The sequence below is a fragment of the Physeter macrocephalus genome, chromosome 2, assembly GCF_002837175.3.
Source record: "Physeter macrocephalus isolate SW-GA chromosome 2, ASM283717v5, whole genome shotgun sequence".
Classification (NCBI taxonomy): domain Eukaryota; kingdom Metazoa; phylum Chordata; class Mammalia; order Artiodactyla; family Physeteridae; genus Physeter; species Physeter macrocephalus.
The window spans coordinates 131,798,640-131,822,041 of NC_041215.1; the positions used below are offsets into that span (position 1 = coordinate 131,798,640).

Genomic DNA, 23,402 nt, shown 5'->3' on the forward strand with positions numbered 1-23,402 from the left:
GGGAGGGATGAGTAAGTAGAGCGCAGAGGATTTTTAGGAAGTGAAACTACTCTGTATGATACTCTAATGGTAGATACTTCTCACTATACATTTGTCCAAATTCATAGAACGTTAAACACCAAGAATGACCCCTAACGTACACTATGGACTTCGCGTGATAATGATATGTCAGTGCAGATTCATTAGTTATAACAAGTGGACCACTCTGGTAGCACTGTTGATAATGGGACTGTGCATGGGGGTGAGGGGGGCGGATATGGGAAATCTCTGTAACTTCTGCTCAATTTTGCTGTAAACCTAAAACTGCTCTAAAAAAATAGTCTTTTTTTTTTTTTTTTTTTTTTTTTTAATTTTAAAGGCAGGGGGAGAGTGGGACTCTTCTAGGCCTTGACTGCAGCCATGTCCTTTAGGGGCTGGAGATCCTGTGGCCTGTGGCCCAAGTTTGGCTCCGCCATCTTGGTCAGCCAGTGGTTGACAGTGATGTCTTCAGCCCCATGGTGGAGGTTGTCCTGTCTCAAGCCTCTACTCCTTCTCCAGAGAGTGCTGGCTCTGATGTGCATTGTCCCAAACGGGAGCCAGAGCTATCATCTGTTCAATCCGGTGGAGGCCCTCCCTAGGGAAACCTAGCACCTCCTCTCGCCTGCCCCACAACAGTACTTTCTGGATCACTGCAGCCGAGAACATGTAATCAGGACCCTAGAGCTCCACCTGCTCCACGAGAATTGGACACCTGCTTTCTTCAGGACTTCAGCTTTGCCTGCCGTTTATACTGGGTGCTCAGAAGCACCGTGTAGGTGTTTTCGGCCATTCCAGAAATGAGAATACAGGAGGAGAGGGAGATGGAGTTGATTATTAAGCTGTGAAATTCTGGGTCAGAAGCTGCATGATCATCCAAACCCAGTTATAATTAACAGGGTGTTACCAGTGATAGGTGACCTCTGTGCACAGTGATACTAAAAGATCCAGAACTTTCAGTCATCTCTCAATAAGAATGGGAAGCTTTATCCTCATCTGAGCAGGGGATGTTCTACCCCAATGACTTAGCTTGTTTCAGAGCAGCTATGCCCCTATCTGGCCTCTGTGACCTGTTCAAACCTTAATGCTGTGTTAAGAACGTCCGTTTGACCCCCATCCCTCACGATGTCTACGACACCTGTGCCCAAGCTGTGGGTGGATATACGTGGCTTAAGGGAATGCAGCACAAACGTGTTACCCACACGTATCACCGAACATCTGCACATGAGGCTGCCTCCCTAACCTCCCCTCCCATGGCCATGTAGCTGGAGCCATCACCATTCCATTGTTATCCATATGGACAGTGCTGGCCTTTAGTTTGTGTTTATATTTTTGCAGGGCCTGTTCAACATTTTTCAAGTTCATATCCACCTAACCCTAACCTTCACTCACAACCAGACAAGACCTGTTAACCTGGGACTAGAAGAATTATTGTTACTGTTACACCCCTTTCTACTGATGGCCTTCCTTGTCCACAGTTGTCTCCACTCATTTGTTTAATATCCTCATTCATAGTAACTGTAGCCTCAACTTCTGAGCTTCCCCAGCATGGCGTAGCCAGCGAGTACCTAAGGAACCATGAGTTACTTAGGAGGATCTTGCATTTCTGATAGGCCAAGAATGGGAATAAGGAATATGTCAGTCAAGCCTGGGTCTCATAAGACATTCATAGGGAAGAGGCTGTTTGACTCTCCTCTTCAGTACACACAGACCATCTGTTAGTACCAATACTCTGGGTCTTTGGAAGTGCCAACGGTCATTGAATCCCTGGCCTGCCAGCTTCACCCCCCTCTCAGTGGCTTCCTGCCAACTATGTCTGCTCCTCCACATTGTATCCACCTTATCAACACTTGATGGACAGCCTGAGGCAGGGACCCCAAGTATCTTCTAGCATGTGATACCTGGGAATGTCACAACTAATTGGCATTTACTCTGCAAGGAAAGGTGTGAGAAAGAGAACCCAGCTCCCACCTCAGAAATCTGCACAACCCACAGGATAGCTAAAATAAAGACATTTAGGGACTTCCCTGGTGGTCCAGTGGTTAAGACTCCGTGCTCCCAATACAGGGGACCTGGGTTCAATCACTGGTCCGGGAAGTAGATCCCATATGCCATGACTAAAACCAAACCAAAACAAAACAAAAAGATCCCGCATGCTGCAACTAAAAGATCCTGCATGCTGCAGCTAAAGATCCCACACGCCGCAACTAAAAAAAAAAAAAAAAAAAAAAGATCCCACATGCGGCAACGAAGGTCCCGTGTGCCGCAACTAAGACCCAGCACAGCCAAACAAACAAATAAATATTTTTTTTTAAAAAAGTCAGATAACACCAAGTATCCACGAGGACGTGGAGTAGTGGGAACTCACTGCTGCAGGGAAGGCAAATTGGTACAACCACTTTGGAAAACTGTTTGATAGTGTTATGGACTGAATGTTTGTGTCCCCCTCAAATTCATATCTTGAAATCCTAACCCCTAATGTGATGATCTTAGGAGCCAGGGCCTTTGGGAGGTGATTAGGTCAAGGGTGGAGCCCTCATGAATGGGATTAGTGCCCATTTAAAAGAGACCCCAGAGAGCACGCTCATCACCATGTGAGGATACTGCAGGAAGGCGCCACCTGTGAACCAGGAAACGGGCCCTCTCTAGACACTGAATCTGCCATCACCTTGATCTTGGATTTCCAAGCCCCAGAACAGTGAGAAATAAGTGTGTGTTGTTTAAACCACCCAGTCTATGATAGTTTTATTATAGCAGTCTGAACATAGTAAGACAGGCAGTATCTTTTAAAGTTGACTGTATGTACACACTTTGTGGCCCAGCAGTTCTGCTTCTGGGTATATACCTAACAGAAACGCATGCATGTGTTACAAAAAGAATGTGTAAGAATGTTCATAGCAACACTATGCAAAGTAGCCAAAAAACTAGAAGCTATTCAATACCGTCAGCTGTAGAATGAACAAATAATTTGTGGTATGTTCACTCGGTGGGATGCAATACAACAATGAGAATGAACAAATGACAGTTCCACACACAAACATAATGGTGAAGGAAACCAGACGCAAGAGTAAACACTGTATGAGTCCATTTATATAAAGTTCCAAAACAAGCAAAGCTAGAAGTCGGGATAGTGACTACCCTTGGGGGAAAGGGCCCATCTGGTGGGGGAACTTCTCATGATTCTTGATCTGGGCACTGGTGACACCAGTGTTCAGTTTGTGAAAATGCATCAAGCTTTTCCTTTATGACGTGTGTGTGTGTGTGTGTGTGTGTGTGTGTGTGTGTGTGTGTGTGTGTAATACTTAAATAAAAATATGTTTTTATTTTGAAGCTTTTTGGGGAGTGACTTTTACTCCACTCTGGCTCCTTTTAGTATATATAACCAGCCTAATCAGGCAAAGGAGCCACATCAAAATCCACGTTCCGGCCTTCCCTGGTGGCACAGTGGTTGCGCGTCCGCCTGCCGATGCAGGGGAACCGGGTTCGCGCCCCGGTCTGGGAGGATCCCACGTGCCGCGGAGCGGCTGGGCCCGTGGGCCACGGCCGCTGAGCCTGCGCGTCCGGAGCCTGTGCTCCGCAACGGGAGAGGCCGCGGCAGAGGAAGGCCCGCATACCACCAAAAAAAAAAAAAAAAAAAAAAAACACAAAATCCACGTACCCCACTCATAGCTTGGCCCTCCAGAGAACACAGCTCTGATATTTGTACACTGACTACACTTTATATAACCTCAGGTTGGAGACATCCCATCCACAGCTCCTGCCCCAAAATGCAGTTGCCTAAATCCAGCCTTTGGCCCAGGGCCTCTTAGGGAAGGGGGATAAGACTTTAAAATCCCTTTTATCTACAAAAACTATAACGTTATAATGGAAAGAGCAATAGAAGTAGCAATCAGACCACATAACGTGAGCAAAGGTGAAGCGTTCTCCCCGTATGGATTCAAATATTTAAGAAATTTCGGCACAGTTCGAGGTTTTTCTTCAGAGCAGGTGGCTTTCTCTTATCTAGCTCCGCACTCTCCTTTTATAGCCAGGAATGATGTTTCAAACTCAGAAAATGAGAAAAATAAAATTGGGCTAAATAACCAAGCCTGTTTCCTTTGCTCTTCTCTTTCCTTTGGTTCCGTGATTGTCATAGTTCTAGAATTTCTCTTTGGGAATGCAGAGTTGGGACTCTTCTCGTAAGCTCTGGAAATGGGGAGCTGAGTGGAGGAAGGGCGCCTCGGCTCCCGCGCGGCACTGCCCCCAGCTTGGCACGAGTGAACGGCGCCAGCGCACAGCCTCGGGCAGCAGCAGCTGTGCATTCTGATTCCTTGGAACCACTACTCTGACCTTTCTTCCTACTCATTTGTGTTTCTTCAAGGACAGTGTGCAGGAACTTTTCTGCTGTTTTCACTTTACTTTGCCTGTAAAAGTCTTCTTGAAAGCTGGATGAGCTGCTTTCCCCTCCTCCAGGTTCTCTCTTTCTCGGTTGGCGGAATCATTTCTCCCAACTTCATCAGACGAGGGAGGGAGTGTGTGTGTTGAGGGATGGGGGTGGGGATGCCGGTTGATTTCCCATCTACGGGAATGCGGCACTGGTTTCTTTTCATTCAGTGTCACTGACCTCTAAGCATCTGATGTCAGAATTACAATCTAAGCTTGACTTGGGAAATTATCCCGTAGATTAGTACAGTATACAGTGAAACAGATCTTGGGTCCAAACACCATCTTACTGTCCAAATATAATCATACTGTCTTTTAAGTGAAATTCTTTTTGTTGGGATTTTACTCAAACTAATACGTATTTGGTTACTCTTATTAACAATAGGGTGTACTCAGGAGAAAAGATAAATTTATATATTGTCCATTTAAATCCTGTGGAAAAACACTCTTTCTTTTTGACAAAAGGTCGATAGCTATCAGGACAGGGGACAGCTGTCTGCCTGCATTTAGGCCTGTCCTCAGAAGGACACGACATCTAGCCAGTTAATATTTCCAAGCTCTCTTCTCTGAGAGGAAAATACAATGTAATTGTTAAATTTAAGGTAATTTTTAAAAAATAAGTGAATAAGTTTTAAAGGTAAGAGAAAACCTAAACAGCTGAAACCTAAACCTAAATTTTCTGCCTGTTGGCCCAAGCACTCGTGTTATTTTAGGTGTGAAACGGCTCAAATGAACGTTCGCCCATAAATCTCTGCGATATTTTATCGGTACTGCTTTATAATAGAGATCAAAGATTGGGGTTGGAAGCCCGTCCTAATGTGGAGTCCAGAGAGTTTTAAGATGTTCCTTTATGACCCCAGCATGTTGTCAGAGTGTTGATGTTTTGTTAACGTCAGACTGTGTAGCAAAGAGTTGATCAAATTTGGAATTCATGGAAGGGTTGCTATGAAAAAGAAAACTCTTTAAACAGAGATGTTGGCCGGCAGATGGCTTATCGCCTTCCTTTAAGTTGTTTCAGCGTGTGAGTGAGGAGCTAGCTGAGTGTGTACCTTATTGTTAAAACCTCAGAGTCCTCAGAGACCGGGAGCGCAGCTCCCCGAGGTCTCCGGCTCTGACAGCCAGTGGGCACTGAGGGTGTGAGCGAGATTTGGGAGCCAGCAAAGACCTGGGCAGAAAAGGGCAGGAGGGGCCCCTGCAGCCCCTCCTGGCACTAGAGAACCCCCAGTGGGTTGTTGACGTCTGGCCCCCTTGAGCTGTTATAGCCCCCATGTCGCTGCTAGTCCCTCCTGTTCCTTTTTGCCTAGATGATTGATCTCTCCCCTCTCTGTGGCCCTTTCCGCTGGTCACAGGGCTGTCCTGGCTAACCTGTTGCTGAACTTGGCCAGCGCGCCCGCTGTGGCTTTAGCAGATGTTTCTACTCTCTGAGGCTAACGTAAGATTTTAGTCCTGTTGGTACCCCCACCCAGCTGCCTTGGGCAATTTACCTAAATGATCAGTTTCTCTCAGTTCTCCGAAGCCCGAATCCAGAATGCTTAGACGGTCAGTGTCCTATCAGCAGTGTCCTTTTTTTCCATGACCAGCTTTTAAGCTCTCTCCTCACCCAACTTTGATTCTGGCCCTGAAACATGCCTAAGAAGACTTAGCGCCCTTTAAGCCCCTTTCCTTTTCTGCTACCTAAAGTAGCTACCAGTCTTCATCCAGTTAGCATTTATTGAGTACCGGCCGTGTGCCAGGTGCCTGGTCTATAAAGATGAGAGAGATGCCGATCTTGCCCTGGAGAAGTCAGGGGAGGCGGGCACGTAACAATTGCTATACACTGGCCTACTTGTAGTTACAGAAGTGCTCCGAGGTGAGGACGTATCACAGAGGAGAGAGAAGTTGTATCTGCCTGGATTGGTGGCGGAAGAGGAGCTTCTGCAAGAGCCAGGAAGCCTTCACAGAGCATTTGATTTTTGAGCAGTGTTTCAAATTTTGAGTAGAAAATTTCTAGGTAAACAAAAGTAGGTGGAGAGGGCATTCCAGGCAGAGGCTAGAAAAAGCATGGACCGTCCAGGGAACAGTATGTAGTCTGGAATTGCTGGGGTCTGAGCTCCAGGGGGAGCCAAGAGATGAAGTTGCAAAGAGAGGCCTGGGGTGGCAGGCTAAGGAGCTTGGGTTTCATCTTGAGGTCAAGTAGAGAAGTGACATCACGTTCTTTGACTAAGAGAGAAAATCACCTTAGCAACTGTGTGGTTGAAGAATAGTGAGGCCAGAGGTAGGAAAATTGTTACCAGTATCAGGGCCCTTTCCCTCGGTCATGGCCCCTTGAGGCTTTGAGTAACCACCCCAAAACAGACAGGGACCTTTGCTCATGGAATCTCAGGAGAGTAGACCAATATGGTGGTGTCCAACCGGAGACCCCAGGAGAACTAGAGTAATAGATGTCTTCAGCCTGGGGCCAGAATGGACCTCCTGAACAAGGAGCATTCACATTCGCCCCCACATTGCATCCCCTCCCAATCTAGCAATCCATATCGCATGACAAAGAACGGGCTAGGCACCTGGGAGAGGTTAGCTTCCCACCGGTATCTCTGCTGTCTCCTTGCAGGTGGGGTCTGCAGGCCCTCTGCCGACTTCCTCTTGAGACCCCTTGGCCTTATTGAAGATGTTTGGGCCTTTCCTCATTAACAGGACAAGCAAAAAATCAAATTACTGAATTCAGCTCATCAAATATTGGGGAAGGTAAAGGCAACGTGTCCTAATATAAATGGGATTGCAGATTGCCATTGGGTGGAATTTAGTAAGAAGATGCAAAAGTCTGCAGAATGATAAGGAAATCTTAACCAGAATAATTTCAGCTCTAGAACCGTGCTGCTGGTTTAGGAGACTTAGGATGTATCGCGAGAGAGACGAAGATGTCCACACTTGAACCGTGGAAGAGGGAGAGGAAAAGACTCCTTTGAGAGATTTCGAACGCGGAGCCTACAGCACTGGGGAACTGATGGGGCGTAGCCGGGAGGGGAGTGACCCTCCACACGGTCAGGCGATTTTCTCCCATCACAGCTCAGCCACGACTTGCAAAAGCAGGACAGGCAGATTGTAGGAGTGACTGTGGAGTATGCAGAGTTGGACAGTGAGGGGGTTTGAGAACTTGGAAGGAACTCTCCACGTGGTCCACACTGAGTAGTGAAGCTGAGTGGGGGCCAGAAAAGCCAGGCCCGGGGAGAGCTGTCCGGGGGTTGGGGAATGCGTAAGCGTTCGCACGACGCTGGCGATGGCCAGCAGGTTCTCAACTGCCGGAGAGACCTTGCTTCCCTTTTCCAGTTATACATCGTGTTCTGCACTTAGGACCCTGCCTCGGAGTCTCTCCAGGTACCGTGGCAGATCTCACGTAGCCGATGAGGGTGCGGGGACCACTATGCTGTTGTCTAGGTGGGTCTCCCTGAAATAACAGAGCTCGTATTTGAGGAAGCAGCTTATGGAGAGTGGCTGTTTGTCTCTCCAGTCCCCCTCCCATGGGGATCCCTGCTGTGCTGTGGACTTGACACAAGTGCCACGTGTCATGGGGCACAGTCCCAGTGACACCGGCAGAAATCAGGCCCAATTCACGAGAGGCCCTGACACGCCAAACCACAAATGTAACTGTAACATCTTCACTCCTTTTCTTTTGAGAAATAACAGTCTATTTACAAAACTATATGGACATAAAGATAAAGACTGTTTTCTCGGAATTCCGTCTGAATCCTGCCCCAAGGTCTAGTGACAGATTATTAAAAGGAATGCCCTTTAAAAATTAAGCATAATTATACTACCCCAAAAGTTTTAACGTTTAGCTTTTTCATGAGCACTTGGGTTCTTCGGCATCTGACCATTGCAGTGTGAATATTAAAATGTTTCCTTCTGTGTAAGACACAGGATATCAAGCAATGTTTATAACCTGGGCAGCAGCTGAGTGTACCAATAGTTTTAGGAGAGAATAGCCAAAACAGTTTATCTTGTACTTAAAATACTAGCTGCCTGTGAAATTCTTATGTAAAGATGTTTAAATAGGAGTCTACCGTGTATCAATATTTCATAAAATGTTTTATGCGATGGAATAAACAGTAAACATAGAAAAAATAGGTGGTTTGTATTCTGGGTGAAAGTCAGTCATTCGTTTGTAAACTAGAAGTGCCTGCTGTGTGTCAGGTGCTGGACAGAGAGAAACAGTCCTCATTCCTGAAGATTCCATGGTCCAGTGGAGAAGAGAGGCACTTAAAGAAGCAACTGGGGCCAGTGTAGGAGCTGTAGAAGCTCTTAAGTGAGAGAGCAGGGAGGGTGCAGTGAGTGACTGTTTAGGACTGCCTCAAGTCCTTTTTGAAAGAACAGGGGCCCTGGGGAGGAAGTATACAAAACACAGTGAGCGCTCCACCCAGGGGAGTCTGGGCGTTTCAGAGATGCTGATGAGCTGACTCTTAAACGATGTACAAAGTTGGCAAAACATCCAGAAAGGTGCTCCAGAAAGCGAGAACAACGTGCACAAACTGGAGCGGCAAGCAGGCCTGGGCGGCTCTGGTCACTGCGTTGGGGGGGGGGCGGTGGCGGGCAAAGACTGAAGGGAAGTCTGAGCCAGGGGACCAAAGGACCTGGCAGGCCATGGGGTGGCCGGGGAGCTGACTTCTATTGAGCATCTGCAATATTGCTTTACTAATAAGAGAACCAAGACTCAGAGAATTATACTAGGTTCCCCAAGTTGCACAGGAAATGGTGGGCCCAGGATTAGCCCCCCAAGTGTGCCTGGCTTCAAAGCCTGTGCTGTTTTTCCTGAGATGTGCTGCTGATGAGTCTGGGTCTCACCCTTTTGGTTAATGGTCTTTAGACTTTTTTTTTTTTTTCTTTTTTTTTTTTTAGTGGTAAAGGCCTTTTTTGCAAATAAAATCTTAACCCCCAACTCCAATATGTAAAAGTAGATCAGGTTGTATTTCATTAACATAAAGGTCTTCCATATTTAAATGTATAACAGTTATGAGATCAAGTAATGAGAACAGGGGCTTTCTTTTTAATAAGCTCTTTTATTTTAAAATAAATTTAAATTTACAGAAAAGTTGCAAAGATAGTAGAGAGGTCCCATATACCCCACACCCAGCTCTCCCCCTTGCTAACTTCTTGCATTACCATGGTACATTTGTCATAACTAAGAAGTTGACGTTGGAACATCGCTATTAACCAAATCCATACTTTATTTGGATTTCACCAGTTTTTCCACCAATTATCTTTCTGTTCCAGGGTTGAGTCCAGGGTACCACACTGCATTTAGCTGCAATGGCTTTCTTGGCACAAACACTAAAACATGAAGTCAGGAAATGTGTTACATTCTCAGATGTTCAGCTTTATGATTGAAAATAAGATACTGCCTTGAACCCTTAGAAGAAATACTATCTGTAAAAAAAGGTACTAAGCCCTGGACTACAGGCATGCAAGGCAAGAGCAACCTGCTACCAAAATGCAGTTGGTATAATTATCTGATAATGCAGCCCAGAGAAGAATCCAACAGTACACACGCAGCAAACTCAATTTATTCTGCCTTATTCAGCTTGGGCTGTCATACAACATACCATAGACTGGGCAGTTTAAATAACAGACTTTTTTTTGTTGTTCACAGTTCTGGAGGCTGGGAGTCCCAGATGAAGGTGCCGGCCAATTCGGTTCCTAGTGAGGACTCTCTTCCTGGCATGTAGAGGGCTGTGTCCTCACGTGACCTTTATTCTGTGTGTGTGTGTGCAGGGCAGGGAGGGGGGAGTTATCGCTCTGTTTATCGGATCAGGGCCACACCCTTATGGCCTCATTTAACCTTAATTACCACCAAAAGACCCCACCTCCAGATACAGTCACATTGTGGGTTAGGGCTTCAACCTAGGAATTTGGGGGGTGGGGGAGGGACAGAGTTCAGTCCATAGCCTAGTCCAAAGGCTGAAATAATGTGAAATTTTTACAGTTCAATCATGGTATTAAAATTTTCTCCATTTCATACAGTATGTTTACGCAGGTAAATATGTATTACTTTGTAAAACACTTGATACGTGCAAGAAAATGTTAAATATTTAGATCCCATTTGAATACTCATTAAATAAGTTAACAGAGAATATAGTGTCATCTGAACAAACGATGCAAAAGCAATGGCAAGAAAAATTTTTCAAAAGTAGTTGCCTTATAAAAGCTGTTACCAGAAGTCTTCAGGTGGTCATTAGGTTTTACATACAAAAGATACAGCATCCTTCAGAATAATGCCAAGTAATGCCATATAATTATTAGCTGTTTGTTACTGGTCCGGACTGTGAGTTCTAGAATTTACTTTTCCATACCAAAGGTTATTTACTGTACTGAAACAGAGTACAAGTCCAGATACCTCACACGGAGTAGGACACCACTGGGGTTTGTTTTGCTTTTTGCTGATAAAGAAACTTAACTAGCTAACTTTACCTCAGCTAGTGCATAGTTTCTGCTCTGTTACTTCACAATTACTTAGCAGAATGTTAGAAAGTGTTGCTCGACACTGCAAATCCAGGAGGTCCACAGTAAGTGCGTTGGATAAATGTCTGCTAATGCCGCCGTTTTTAGTTTGGGAGGTGGGGGTGAATGATGATGCCATTAATCAAGAAAAACATGGAAGAAGGAATAGATTTAAAGGTAGGAGGGAGGGAGCCTGAAGTAGCTTCAGGACATCCAGGTAGATTTACTCATTTTGTCTTTGGAATTTTAGAGTAAACAAATAACATTCCAGGATAGCTGTAAGTCATGATTTGAAAACAAGTTGAGGAGGATTTCCTTTTTTTTTTTAAATTTAAGAGAGTATACCATTGAATCAGTTTACAATAGAATAGAAAATCAATAAAAGGAAGAAATAATTTGGGCTTAAAAAACTGCAGAATGAGTGACTAGTTGACCACAGTGTTCATCTAGGGAATCTGGATTTGTGAATCTTTCAGTGATTATTTTTTCTTCCAGTTTTATTGAGATATTGATATAGTTGAAATATCGAACTAAGTTCAAGGTGTCCAGCATAATGATTTGACTTACATATATTATGAAATGATTATCACAGTACGTTTAGTGAGCATCCATCATCTCATACAGATACAGCATAAAAGAAATAGAAAAAATATTTCCTTCCTGTGACGAGAACTCTTAGGATTTACTCTCTTAACAGCTTTCATAGATAACACAGTGTTTATCATATTTATCACGTTGCACATTACATCCCTAATATTTATTTATCTTATAACTGGAAGTTTGTACCTTTTCACTAGCTTCAGCAATTCCCCTCCCCACCAAATCAGTGATGTTTTATCGGAGTATTCTGTTAACGTTCCAACATGTGATTTGGTCACTTGTGGTATTTTCAATTACTGAAGCATTGATTCAGCAATTTCAGTCTGATGGAACCATGTCACAAGTTTACACTCAGCCCTTGGGTTCTTTTATTTTCCCCAGCTTTATTGATGAATCATTGGCAAATATAATTGTGTAATTTTAGAGTGTATGATGTGATGATTTGATAGACATGTACATCGTGAAATGATTGCCATGATCAAGATAATTAACACGTCCATCACCTCACATAGTTAACTCTTGACTGTGTCTGTGGTTAGAATGCTTAAGATGTACCTCAGCAGATTTCAAGTATACAATACCCTGTTATTAACTACAGTCCCATGCTGCACCTTAGATCCTCAGACATTATTCATCTTATAACTGCAAGTTTGTAAAAGTATTTGACCTCCACCTTCCTATCTCTCCCTCTCCCCAGCCCCTGGAAACTACCGTTCTACTCTCTGTTTCTTTGAAATTGGCTTTTTTTAAAAATAAAAGATTCCACACATAAGTGATACATACAGCATTTGTGTTTCTCTGTCAGGCTTGTTTCACTGAGCATAATGCCCTCCAGGTTCATCCATGTTGTCACAGTGGCAGGATTTCCTTGTTTTTGTGGCTGAATCATATTTCAGTGTGTGTGTGTGTGTGTGTGTGTGTGTGTGTGTGTGTGTGTGTGTCACATTTTCTTTATCCATTCAACTGTCAACAGACACTTAGGCTGTTTCCATGTCTTGGCTCTTGCGAATAATGCTGCAGTGAACATGGGAGTGCAGATATCTCCTCAAAGTACCAATTCCATTTCTTTCGGATATACACCAGTACTGTTTTCCATAATGGCTGTACCAATTTACATTCCCCCCAATAATGTACAAGGGTTCCCTTTTCTGCACATCCTCACTAACGTTTATCTCTTGTCTTTTTGATAATAGCCATCCTAACAGATGAGAGGTGATACAGAAATTAAGAAAGCAGTCACACTCACAAAAACATCAAAAACAATAAAATACTTGGGAATTTAACCAAGGAGGTAAAATACCTATACATTGAAAACTTTAAGACATTGATGAGAAAATTGATGAAGACACAAATAAGTAGGAAGATACCCTGTGTTATTTGATTGGAAGAATTGATATCGTTTAATTGCCCATACTACCCAAAGTGATCTATAGATTCAGTGTAATCCCTATAAAAATTCCAATAGCATTTTTCACAAAAATAGAAAAAACTCTCCTAAAATTCATATGGAATTCACAAAAGACCCTGAATAGCCAAAGCAATCTTGAGAAAGAAGAACAAAACTGGAGGCATCACCCTTCTGATTTCAAACTCGATTTCAAAGCTATAGTAATCAACACGGTATAGTGTTAGCATAAAAACAGACACATAGACCAATGGAACGGAATAGACAGCCCAGAAATAAACCCATGTATGTATGGCCAACTAATCTTTGACAAGGGTGCCAAGATGGGGAAAGAATTGTCTCTTCAGTAAATGGTGTTGAGAAAACTGGATAGCCACATGCAAAAGGATGAAACTGGACCCCTTACTTACAATTTGCACAGAAATTAACTCGACTTAAATGTAAGACATTGGCTTCTTAAGTGTACAGTTATCTGGGATAGTTATAGCCACAAGTACAAGTCACTCTTGAGTCTAGAGCTTTAGTTTTAGTGTACGGTTGTTTTTATAGTTTTTTTTTTAGTTTTAGTGTTTAGTTATTTTTCATTGCTATCATGTATTTTTCCCTCCGTTACCAGTTCTTCTCACCTTTCGCATTCACGTTCCCATTTGACCCTAAAGGCTTATGGAAGATTATCAGATAGTGTGCTCTTTCCGCTGTATCTTCAGGGAAAAGAGTTTCCTCCGTGTTCCGCTCACTCTGGAAGCTCAAGCTGCTCACCAAGACTCTGCCTCCCGGGCTGCTTCTGAGCCCGCGCGCGGTTAGCGCCTGCGGATTGGAAAAAGCTGCTCATGACCTGTTCTCTGTTTGCAGGTTGTCCCCATGCTTCCCAGGCTGCTGTGTGAGGAACTGTGCAGCCTCAACCCCATGACCGACAAGCTCACCTTCTCCGTGATCTGGACGCTAACTCCGAAGGGCAAGGTAACAACTTACACGCGTGTCCATTCCATTCAGTGAGTCCCTGTTCAGCAGCACTGTGCTTCTGGCGCTGGGCTGGAGCCCCATGGTGGTAGGATGCGGGTAGTGTAGGGGCAGTGCCAGAGAGGAGAACGTAGGGGAAGAGCTCTCAGTCCATTGAGAAGGCTGAGCCTCAGCAGTTTTCAGTGTGTCATGTGAAGGAAGAAAGAGTGTAAGCGGAGTCACGTGGGGGGGGGCCTCGTGCAGGAGAGGGTGTACGTGAAGGTGCGTTTGGCTGGCATTGGCCGTGTGGATGGGCCTGGGCTGCGGTTAGGAGAGCAGGCCATTGTGTGAAGGAGGACATCTGGGGAAAGGGTGGTGAGTTTGAATAGGTGAGGTGGGCTCAAACCACGGGGACCCGCAAATGCCAGTTGCAAATGAATTGTAGACGTTAGGTTTCCTCTGAGGTGTCATGAGAAAGGTGACGTTTTAGAAAGATTAGTGCTGCGTCATTGTGCTGTTTGAAGATGAATGACATTTGCACAAGGTGGTGCTGTAATCAAGGCACAAGGTGATGAAACCATGGACTGACAAGAGAGAGGAGAATAATGTCAGCGGCCATTCCCTAAATACAGGGAATAATGAGACAGATAAGTAAAAGATGACTCCAGAAAAAACTAGTCCCCTCCCGCAAAACAGAAACAACTCTAAACTTCTGAAAATAGGGTAATGATTGGGTAAGCTGCGGTAGCGACTCAGTGGAATGTTGTACAATTACTCAAGTTGTTACAAAGACCGTGTGAGAACATGGGAAAAGTTTATGCTGTAATAATAAATGGAAGTTTAAAAAACAGATATTTAATTATAAAGAGGTTCCAAATAAAGATGGAGGATCAAATACCCACATTTACTTTCATTCCCTCCCAAAACCTCACTGAAACAACAGTGAAGAGATTTTTTTTTAAAGACATAAACCCACAAGGACAAAGAGAATGGGAGAGGAGACAACAGCAACAAAAATTTGGAAGCTGAGAAGCAGGTGGATGAGTGGTAACTGACTTAGCAGAGTCCTGAGAAAGCTGAGTCCTGAGCCAACACCAGAGAAAGCCAAGAAACAAGCCAGTTTACATAGCAGAATCCTAAAGAAGTTCAGAAGTTGATAGCAGCAGGTAACTCTGTAAAGTGGGGGAAGAGGTGGGTGAAGAAGAGACTCACTGTACTGGTTGAGAATTTATTTAAAAAGATTGCCCCTTCCATAATGTAGTAGAAGACCAGAAATTTATCCTTGGGACAGGATAAAGGAAAGGCTGTCTGAACTAGGGGACGCCAAACACAGTTGTGGTAGTGGCCCCTTTGGGGCGGTTGAGTGAATGCTGGCACGTTGAATACTGGCCGAACATTAAGAGTCCCAGCTTTCTTTTCCCAGCCAACCTCAGAATTCTAGTAGGCAAGCCTATACCCTTGAGTCCAAAGATAGGACAATCTTTCTCTGAGGAATCTGAGCGGTAAAGAAGATTTAAAGCTAATAACCTCAAGGATTTCCCAACCAACAGCTCAGCTGTATTTCCCTACAATAAAGCTTGCAGACAATAAGCTCCACCCGCTCAAGCAGAGATTTTTAGGATTTCACTAAAAATCTGCCTTTTAACATTTCACTTTCCTGTATAAAGAGACAACCAAGAGGAAAGCCTCGAACGTGAAATAGGAAAACCAAAGCAGGAAAACCAAACAGGAAAGCAACTAGAACAAAACAAGGAGAAGAAACTATTTTTTTATATCCTCAGAGAATTTCTTTTTTAAGGAAAGTATCTGTATTACAAGATCTAGGCACTTTGAAAAAGAAACATTCGGAAGGGGGGAAAGGGAGCTCTTTTTTAATTAAATTAAATTAACAGCATGAAATTAAAACATGATAGAAGAAATGAAGAAGACTCAAGGTTCAGATTGGAAGATAAAGTTGAAGAATTGTCCCAGAATAAGACAAGAAAAGTAGAGGACCAGTCCAAGACATCCAACATCTGTTCAATGAACATTCCAGAAATAGGGAACAGAGAAAAAGAGGGAGAAGAAATGATCAATAGAATCATTCAGGGAAATACCCCATTACTGCAGGATGTGACTTTCCAGACAGAAAGAGCCCGCTGCCCAGCACAGTGATGGCGACGCACCATCTCCAAGCCACATTGTCATAAAATTTCAGAACACCGAGGACAAAGAAAAGATCCTATAGGCTTCTAAGAAGGAAAAAAAGAGTCACATACAGGAGATCCAAACTCAAAATAACTTAAGACTTTTCTGTTATAACCCTAGAGACTAGATGACAGTGAAGCAGAGCTCTCTAATTTCTGAGAGACTGTGACTTCCATGCTAAAATGCTGTACCCAGCTAAGCCATCAATAAAATGTGAGAGCAGGAAAGGACATTTTCAGACATGCAAGGTCTCAAAAACAAATGTACATCTCATGGGGCTTCCCTGGTGGCGCAGTGGTTGAGAGCCCGCCTGCCGATGCAGGGGACGCGGGTTCTTGCCCCGGTCCGGGAGGATCCCACATGCCGCGGAGCAGCTGGGCCCGTGAGCCACGGCCGCTGAGCCTGCGCGTCCGGAGCCTGTGCTCCGCAGCGGGAGAGGCCACAACAGTGAGAGGCCCGCGTACCACAAAAAAAAAAAAAAAAAAAAAAAAAAAAAAAAAAAGGACATCTCATATACCCTTTCTCAGGAAGCTACCAGAAGATGTACTTCACCAAAAAGAAAGAGTAAATCAGGAAGGAGGAAGGCGCAGGATTCAGGAAACAAACTCGTACAGTAAAGAAGTGAAAGAATCAGCTAGATTGCAAGTCACCAAACTTTTCCTGTAAAGGACCAGTTAGTAAATATTTCTGGTTTTATAGGCCATCTGGTCTATTACAGCTACTCAACTCCGCCATTGTAGCACGAAAGAAGACAATACGTAAATAATGAGAATGCTGTGTCCCGCTAAAACTTTACTTAAAAACAAGTGGCAGGCTGGATTTGGCCCACAGACCATAATTTGTTGACACCTGACCTAGACGATGGTGAAGAAAGTTCCCAGGATACCAGCTCTACGCAGATGCAGAAGACGGGGGTTCAGATTGGAGCAGGTCAGAAGGTGACCATCTCTGCAAGCCAGGAAGAGAGCGCTCACCAGATATTGAGTTGGCTGGCATCTTGATCTTGGACTTCTCGGCCTCCAGAACTGTGAGAAATAAATTGTTTAAGCCACCCAATCTGTGGTATTCTGTTATGGCAGCCCTAGCAGACTAATACAGTATCAACTGAACTTTTTTACTGGATTACATTAAAATCTATTGGTCTGTTTCACACTTTGAATGGATCTTTTACCCATGCATGATTTTTTATCATGTATTTAGAAATTTAAGTCATTTAGAAAATATTGGCTTATTAGTCTGATTTTCTTAATGTGGACACATTTCATCATATGATATTAAAAAATCGTATTTATTAATATCACTACAGACCCTAGACAAGTCTTTAAGTATTAGAAAACGTGTATCATGTGTCAGATACAAGGTTTTCAAAATTCTGATTTTTGTAAAAGCTCGAATTTTATCATTGGCAATAAATAATGTTAGTTGTTTTTCTTGAAGTGCCAGATAACCATCGTGTGTCACTCGTTCCTCCAAGTAACAGTGATGTTCCATAAAAAAGGCAGTCAGTTCAGCTCACAACTCAAAGTTAAGTGCTTTTCCTCAAGGCAACCACTGTGCTTTGACATGCTGCATAAGTGAAAAAGACAAGTACTCAAGGGTTGAGCCATAATAAAAGTATTAACTTTTACCGCTTCATCAAGAACATTCTTAAGTGAACTAGGTTTTTTCTCTCCTGCGAGTGTGAGCCGGTGACGAGACCCTGACCACTGCCACCACTTGTTGCCGTTGCCTGATTCATCGCAAGGCGTTAACAGTTCTCCCCACCAGTGCTCCTGTACCATCCGTATAAATGTCAACGCATGGAAGAGGGCAAATAATGCCTACTAGTACTATTACAAAAACGGTTTTGACCTCATGGATCCCTGAATGGATCCCCACGAGTCCACAGACCATACTTCAAGAACCACTGCTTTAGACAATTGATGGAAAACTTGAGGTGGATTAATGTACAGAGTATACAGAAAAACCAACCAAATTAAAACAAGACAGTTGTTAGTTTCGGTGAAAATTAAAAGTTGTGTAGGAAAGAAAAGTACCGCTTAGTATTTACATAGTTGTAATAGTTAAATCTCTATAGTTATGATGTAACTTTATTGGGAGGATTGAGGGCCTGGAATGGTTATCTGGGTTTGGCTGGGGGAAGGGAGTGTATGTGGAAAGAAAAGTAAATTCTCTTCTATCGTGAAAAGTTTGTGAATAATGCCTAAAACTGAAAAATCAAGTAATAAGCAGATTATATAGAAATATGAAAAGTAAATAACAGGGCTTCCCTGGTGGTGCAGTGGTTAAGAATCCACCTGCCGATGCAGGGGACACGGGTTCGAGCCCTGGTCCGGGAAGATCCCACATGCCGCGGAGCGGCTAAGCCCGTGTGCCACAACTCCTGAGCCTGTGCTCTAGAGCCCGCGAGCCACAGCTACTGAGCCCCGTGTGCCACAGCTGCCGAAGGCCGCGAGCCTAGAGCCCGTGCTTCACAGCAAGAGAAGCCACCGTGGTGAGAAGCCTGCGCACCGCAGCGAAGAGTAGCCCCCGCTCGCTGCAACTAGAGAAAGCCCATGCACCGCAATGAAGACCCAATGCAGCCAAAAATAAAAACATAAATTAATAAATAAAATTTTTTTTAAAAGAAAGTAAATAACAAAATAATCTGCTGAGAGGTGAAAGTGGCTACCCTTGGGGAGGGGCAGAGGAGGGAGAGGGACAGAGGGCTGCTGTTCTTCATAATGAGCCTTTAAAACTACTTCACTGAACTATAGATACTTCAGTTTTTTAATTTTTATTTTGAAAAATTTCAAACATACGTGAAAGTAAAGAAAATAACACAATAAATCCACCATCCCCATCTCCTAGATTTAACCACTGCCAACATTTATTCTTTGCTAAAGTATTTTAAAGCAAACCACAGACATCATGTCATTTCATTCTTACATACTTTGATATGTGGCTCTAAAAAATTGGGACGTTTTCTTACATAACCACAATGCCATCAGACACCTAACAATTACTAGTAATGCCCTGGTGTCATCTAAAACCCAGTCCATAATTACATTTCCCAGATTGTCTCCAATCAATTTGTCCAAAGTGGAATCAAAACAAGTTACCAACATTACATTTGGTTTTTGTGACTCCTAAATATCTTATAATAAGTTCCTTTTTAAGAGTCAAGAAGCAAACACTATCTGAAACACAAAGAAGGAATTGTGAAGACGGTATGCCAGCAGTCATATTTTGGTGGGGGTGAGAACATGCATGGGGGGAGAAAAATGAATGGAAAAAGACCAGAAGGAAATAAAATAGAATGCCCGTAGTGGTTGTGTTTGGGTAGTAAGACTACGAGTAATTTTTTCTACTTTTTTGTATTTTCTAGTGTTTTTTGAAAACATGTATTACTTTCATATTTTTATAAATGCTAATTTTGGAAAAGTTTAACTAAATAGAAAATAAAAGCCCATAGAAGAAAACTAACTTGAGTCAACAGAAAAGAACTCTGAATCTGAATTAAGCCTGCCAGGGCCAGACCCAAGGAATAAAGAGCTGCCTGATCTAATGAGCTTCCAAAATACGAGGGTCATAAACGAAGCACTCGGAAGAGGCAGACTCTGAAAACTCAGCTGGTCTCTGGAGGGCTTCTTTTGGAGGCAGTGTCTAGTGACCAAGCCTTCTGGCACCAGGGGGCTGGGGAGCAGGTGTGAAGAAGGCACAGGGTCCAGGAGGGGATGCTGGGCCTCTATCAAACCAAGCCAAACAGGCAGTGTGAGCATTTAGACTTCAGGCAGTCGAGGAGCAAGACCCACTAACCACACTCCTTGTACTGTGGTCATTCAGACATCCTACCCAGAACAAGAGGCCACACAGTGGGCGGACCTGGTTGGTTAGTCCTGGGTGTAGTGACAGATAAGTATCTCTTACTCACAGTCAAGATGCATGAAATGAGAGTTCAGATTCCAGACTCATGTCCAAGGGGTGGTGCTTGTTCAAGACACTGGCAAGGAAAGCCTGAGTTGGTGGGGAGGGGTGGGAAAAGGGGAGGGTCAGGGGGCCAGAGAAGGCAGTAAGGAGGGAGGTGGCCCTGCATCAAGAACCCAGTAAACGAGGAGGGCAGCCAAAGCCTGAGGCTGGGTTTGAACGTCGTGATGGCTTCTCGTGATACAAGGTCTTGGACTTAGAAGGAGCCAGAGAAGGGCCAGCAGCATTGAGCCACTACTACTGCAGCATGGCTGCCAGTCTCACCTGGACTTGAAGTGGAGAAAATGTTTGGTTTTTTTTTCCTTTGTCTGCTGGAATGTCTTGCTTTCTGGAGCAGGCATGGTCAGCTATAGAAAGCCTATTCCAACTTTTTTTAAACGCCCAGTAGATTTTTTTTAAGTATCCACTAGGAAGCCTTGGTCATGTATACTTTCGTTAAGCCAGTGCCCAGGTTTTTAGAACAGTAAACTCTGCAAGATCCATTTTGGGCATATTTCTCACATATTGGTGGTGAGAGCATTGTTCTCTGATCTATCTAATTGTGATTATGTATTTTCGTAAGAGAAAACAAACCCAACTAAATCTGGTGCTTTGTAAGATCCAAGTCTGGTGCCATGAAATCCACTTTGAGCACGTCAGGCCAGTGACTCATTACCCCCGATCACCTCCGGCACGTCTGTCTCAGTTGGCTCTAAGGCCCTGCAAAACCGAGACCACGTCCGCGTGCCCCACTCACCGGAGGCGTCTTAATTTGAAGTCCCCTTTGGAAACAACACCAGTCTTACACTTTAAAGAAGGCCACAAACAATGAATCTGACTTGATAACTAAGTCCTTAAGTCTTAGAACCATAAAATCTCAGGGTCAGAGGTCAGAATCATAAAGGAAGAGTCTCATCATTACAGTAGCAAAATCCACCGCCTGTGTCTCCCGCAGCGCACCTGCCCTGTGCTGTCTGGCTCGGTCAGGATGCAGGAGTGTCCTCCAGAGGTGCCCGTTTCAGCCTCAGTCAGTGGCCACACCTCCTTGCAGCCATTTACACAGCCCAAGAGCCATGGGGTCATTATTGACTCTGGTCTTTCTCTCACCCCCCACGTCCAGGCCAGCAGTAAGTCACCTCAGCTTTGCCTCCGATACCTCCAGAATCTGCCCCCTTCCTTACCACGCCCAGCACTGACACCTGCATCCAGGCTGCCATCCCCCACCTGGACTGCAGGGGCCTCCTAACCGTCCTCTGAGCTTCTGCCCCCGCCCCGCTTCATTGTCTCCCTACACAGCAGTAAGAGTGATTCTTCTAAATCAGAAACTAGGTCTCGTCCCTTTCTCCTTTTTAATAGATTGTCAGTCTCTCATTCAGAATAAAATCTAAGAAATCTTTAAAGTGGGATTTTTTTTCCTGTTCTTTTCTCTCTGTCTCCTCTGCTAGAAATGCATGGATTACAGAGAGTTCTTGGGACTAGGGTCTCTTCTCATTTCCTGGAGCATCTTTACTCACATGGGAAAAGCAGCTTTTACTACGTGGCTGAGCTCTCCACTATGTAGCAGCTCCGAAGCCCAGCTTCCATGACCTGACCTCAGAGGAGGTCAGACTTCCCTAACTGCCATCCTAGAAAACCCTGCAAGTCTCTGCCCATTCCTTGTAGCTCAGGAAAAGTCTTTCTAGTCCCTGCCTAACACCCCATTTTGAACATTGGACATTGTAGGAGAACTGTGGTATGTGCCAGTTCAGGCTGTCTTTCTTCAGCTGGATCTTCAGTGCTACTTAGGAATCCTTTTATTTATTGCTAATGCAGTTGTTTCAAACCTTTATTCTTGCTTCCAGCTTCCAACTTTGCCTTCCAGTCCTCTTTCCCTCAAGACCCGCCATTCCCCCAGGTGACTTTCAGTTTTCCTTCTTGGAAAGCAGAGAGACCAGCCAGCTGGGTCTGCTACAGGCCCCCCTTCAGAGACTCATCGTTTCCCCCGTCTTGATGCAGTAAAACACGCTCCTGTTGCGACCTGAGGTGACGCCCTGTGCTCTCCAGGTCTTTTAATGACATCGGCATCCTCTGAACCACCCAGACGCTCAGGCTCTAGCCTGCCTCATCCCAGCAGTTTTAAGTGATGGCAGCTCTACCTTTGCAAAGTGTCTCTCATCAATCCTCTCTTCCCTGTTACCACAGTCGCTGTCCCCACCCAAGTACTTGCCATCCTCCCCTGGATGGGAGAGACTGTTCATGGCCTCTTCATTCTGTTTCCCCAGTGGTGGTAGGTGACTTTCCAGAAGCTGAATCTGGCCCTCTTACTCAGTATCCTCTTACAGCATGACAGTGGGACAGTGGGTTATGATTGTCTACAAAAGTCTAATCTCCAGAGGATGGCAAGCAAAGACCTCCGCCGACCCCTCCCCCACTGCATGACCACCTGCCGCGCATCCTTCAGCCCCCTCAGCCTCTGCTGTCGCCACTGTAGGGTTCGTTTGGCCTACTACGGAATTGCTCCACTTCTGAGACTTCGCATATGCTTTCCTCACGTCCTAGAATGTCCTTCCCCTCATCCCTACTAATATGAATCCTACTTATCCTTGAGATTCGGCTAAAATGCCACTTCTTCTATGAAACTGTTATTAGTCCTTCGTTCATTCACTTAGTAAATACTCACTGAATGTTTGCTCTCTTCAGACACTATACAAGGTATTGAAGATACAGGAATTAAATATGCACTAAAATAGAAACAGTCGTTAATTCCTGATGGTGGATTTATAGATTTTTTTCTTCTCCTTTTCCCACCTATATTTTTTTAAAGTTTTCTGCAATGAATGGATATTGTCATTGTAGTAAAAGTAAGAATTATTTTGAGATTTTTTTTTCTGTTTTTGTTTGTTTGTTTGTTTTAATAAACAGGAGAGGGATATTGGAGTGTTTTTGTAGGCTGCATGGGAAGGCGGATAGGAGATGTTGCAGATGAGGAAGGAAGGAACAGATCTTTGGAACCGGGTCACGAAGGAAGTGGGAAGTTGAGGACCCAAACCCCGGGTGGGAGATTAGCTCTCACTGGGAGGATGAGGACCACGGACTGTCCCCGCCTGGAGAGAGTACAGCATGGGGTCCCTGCTGAAATCTGGGAAGGGGGCAGGGTGGCCTTTCTGAGAAAATGCTCAGATGGGAGGAACCCCGCCCTCCCTGTCAGAGCCCATCTTGCCGTCTCCCACCCACCCCTACAGCACCTGCTGTCTGCACTTCAGCACCATATGTGCACAGATCTCTCGTCCTACTGGACCTTAACATCCTCGTAGCAGAGCCCTTTGTTTGTTTTTTTTTTTGCGGTACACAGGCTCAGTAGTTGTGGCACGTGGGCCTCTCACTGCCGTGGCCCCTCCCGTTGCGGAGCACAGGCTCCGGACGCGCAGGCTCAGCGGCCATG

General features: G+C 44.5%; 1 protein-coding gene across 11 annotated transcripts in view; it reads left to right on the forward strand.

The window, feature by feature from the left end:
- Positions 1–23,402, forward strand: part of DIS3L2 (DIS3 like 3'-5' exoribonuclease 2) — a 398,793-nt gene that overhangs the window by 270,279 nt on the left and 105,112 nt on the right. For all 11 annotated transcript variants that reach the window (XR_008619304.1, XR_008619302.1, XR_003677896.2 and 8 more), the window contains exon 12: positions 13,763–13,870. Coding sequence is in view for 6 of the 11 variants with exons in the window: in XM_028482691.2 (XP_028338492.1) it covers positions 13,763–13,870 (108 nt within the window). In the remaining 5 variants the exon portion in view is untranslated. The remainder of the gene's footprint in view (positions 1–13,762; positions 13,871–23,402) is intronic.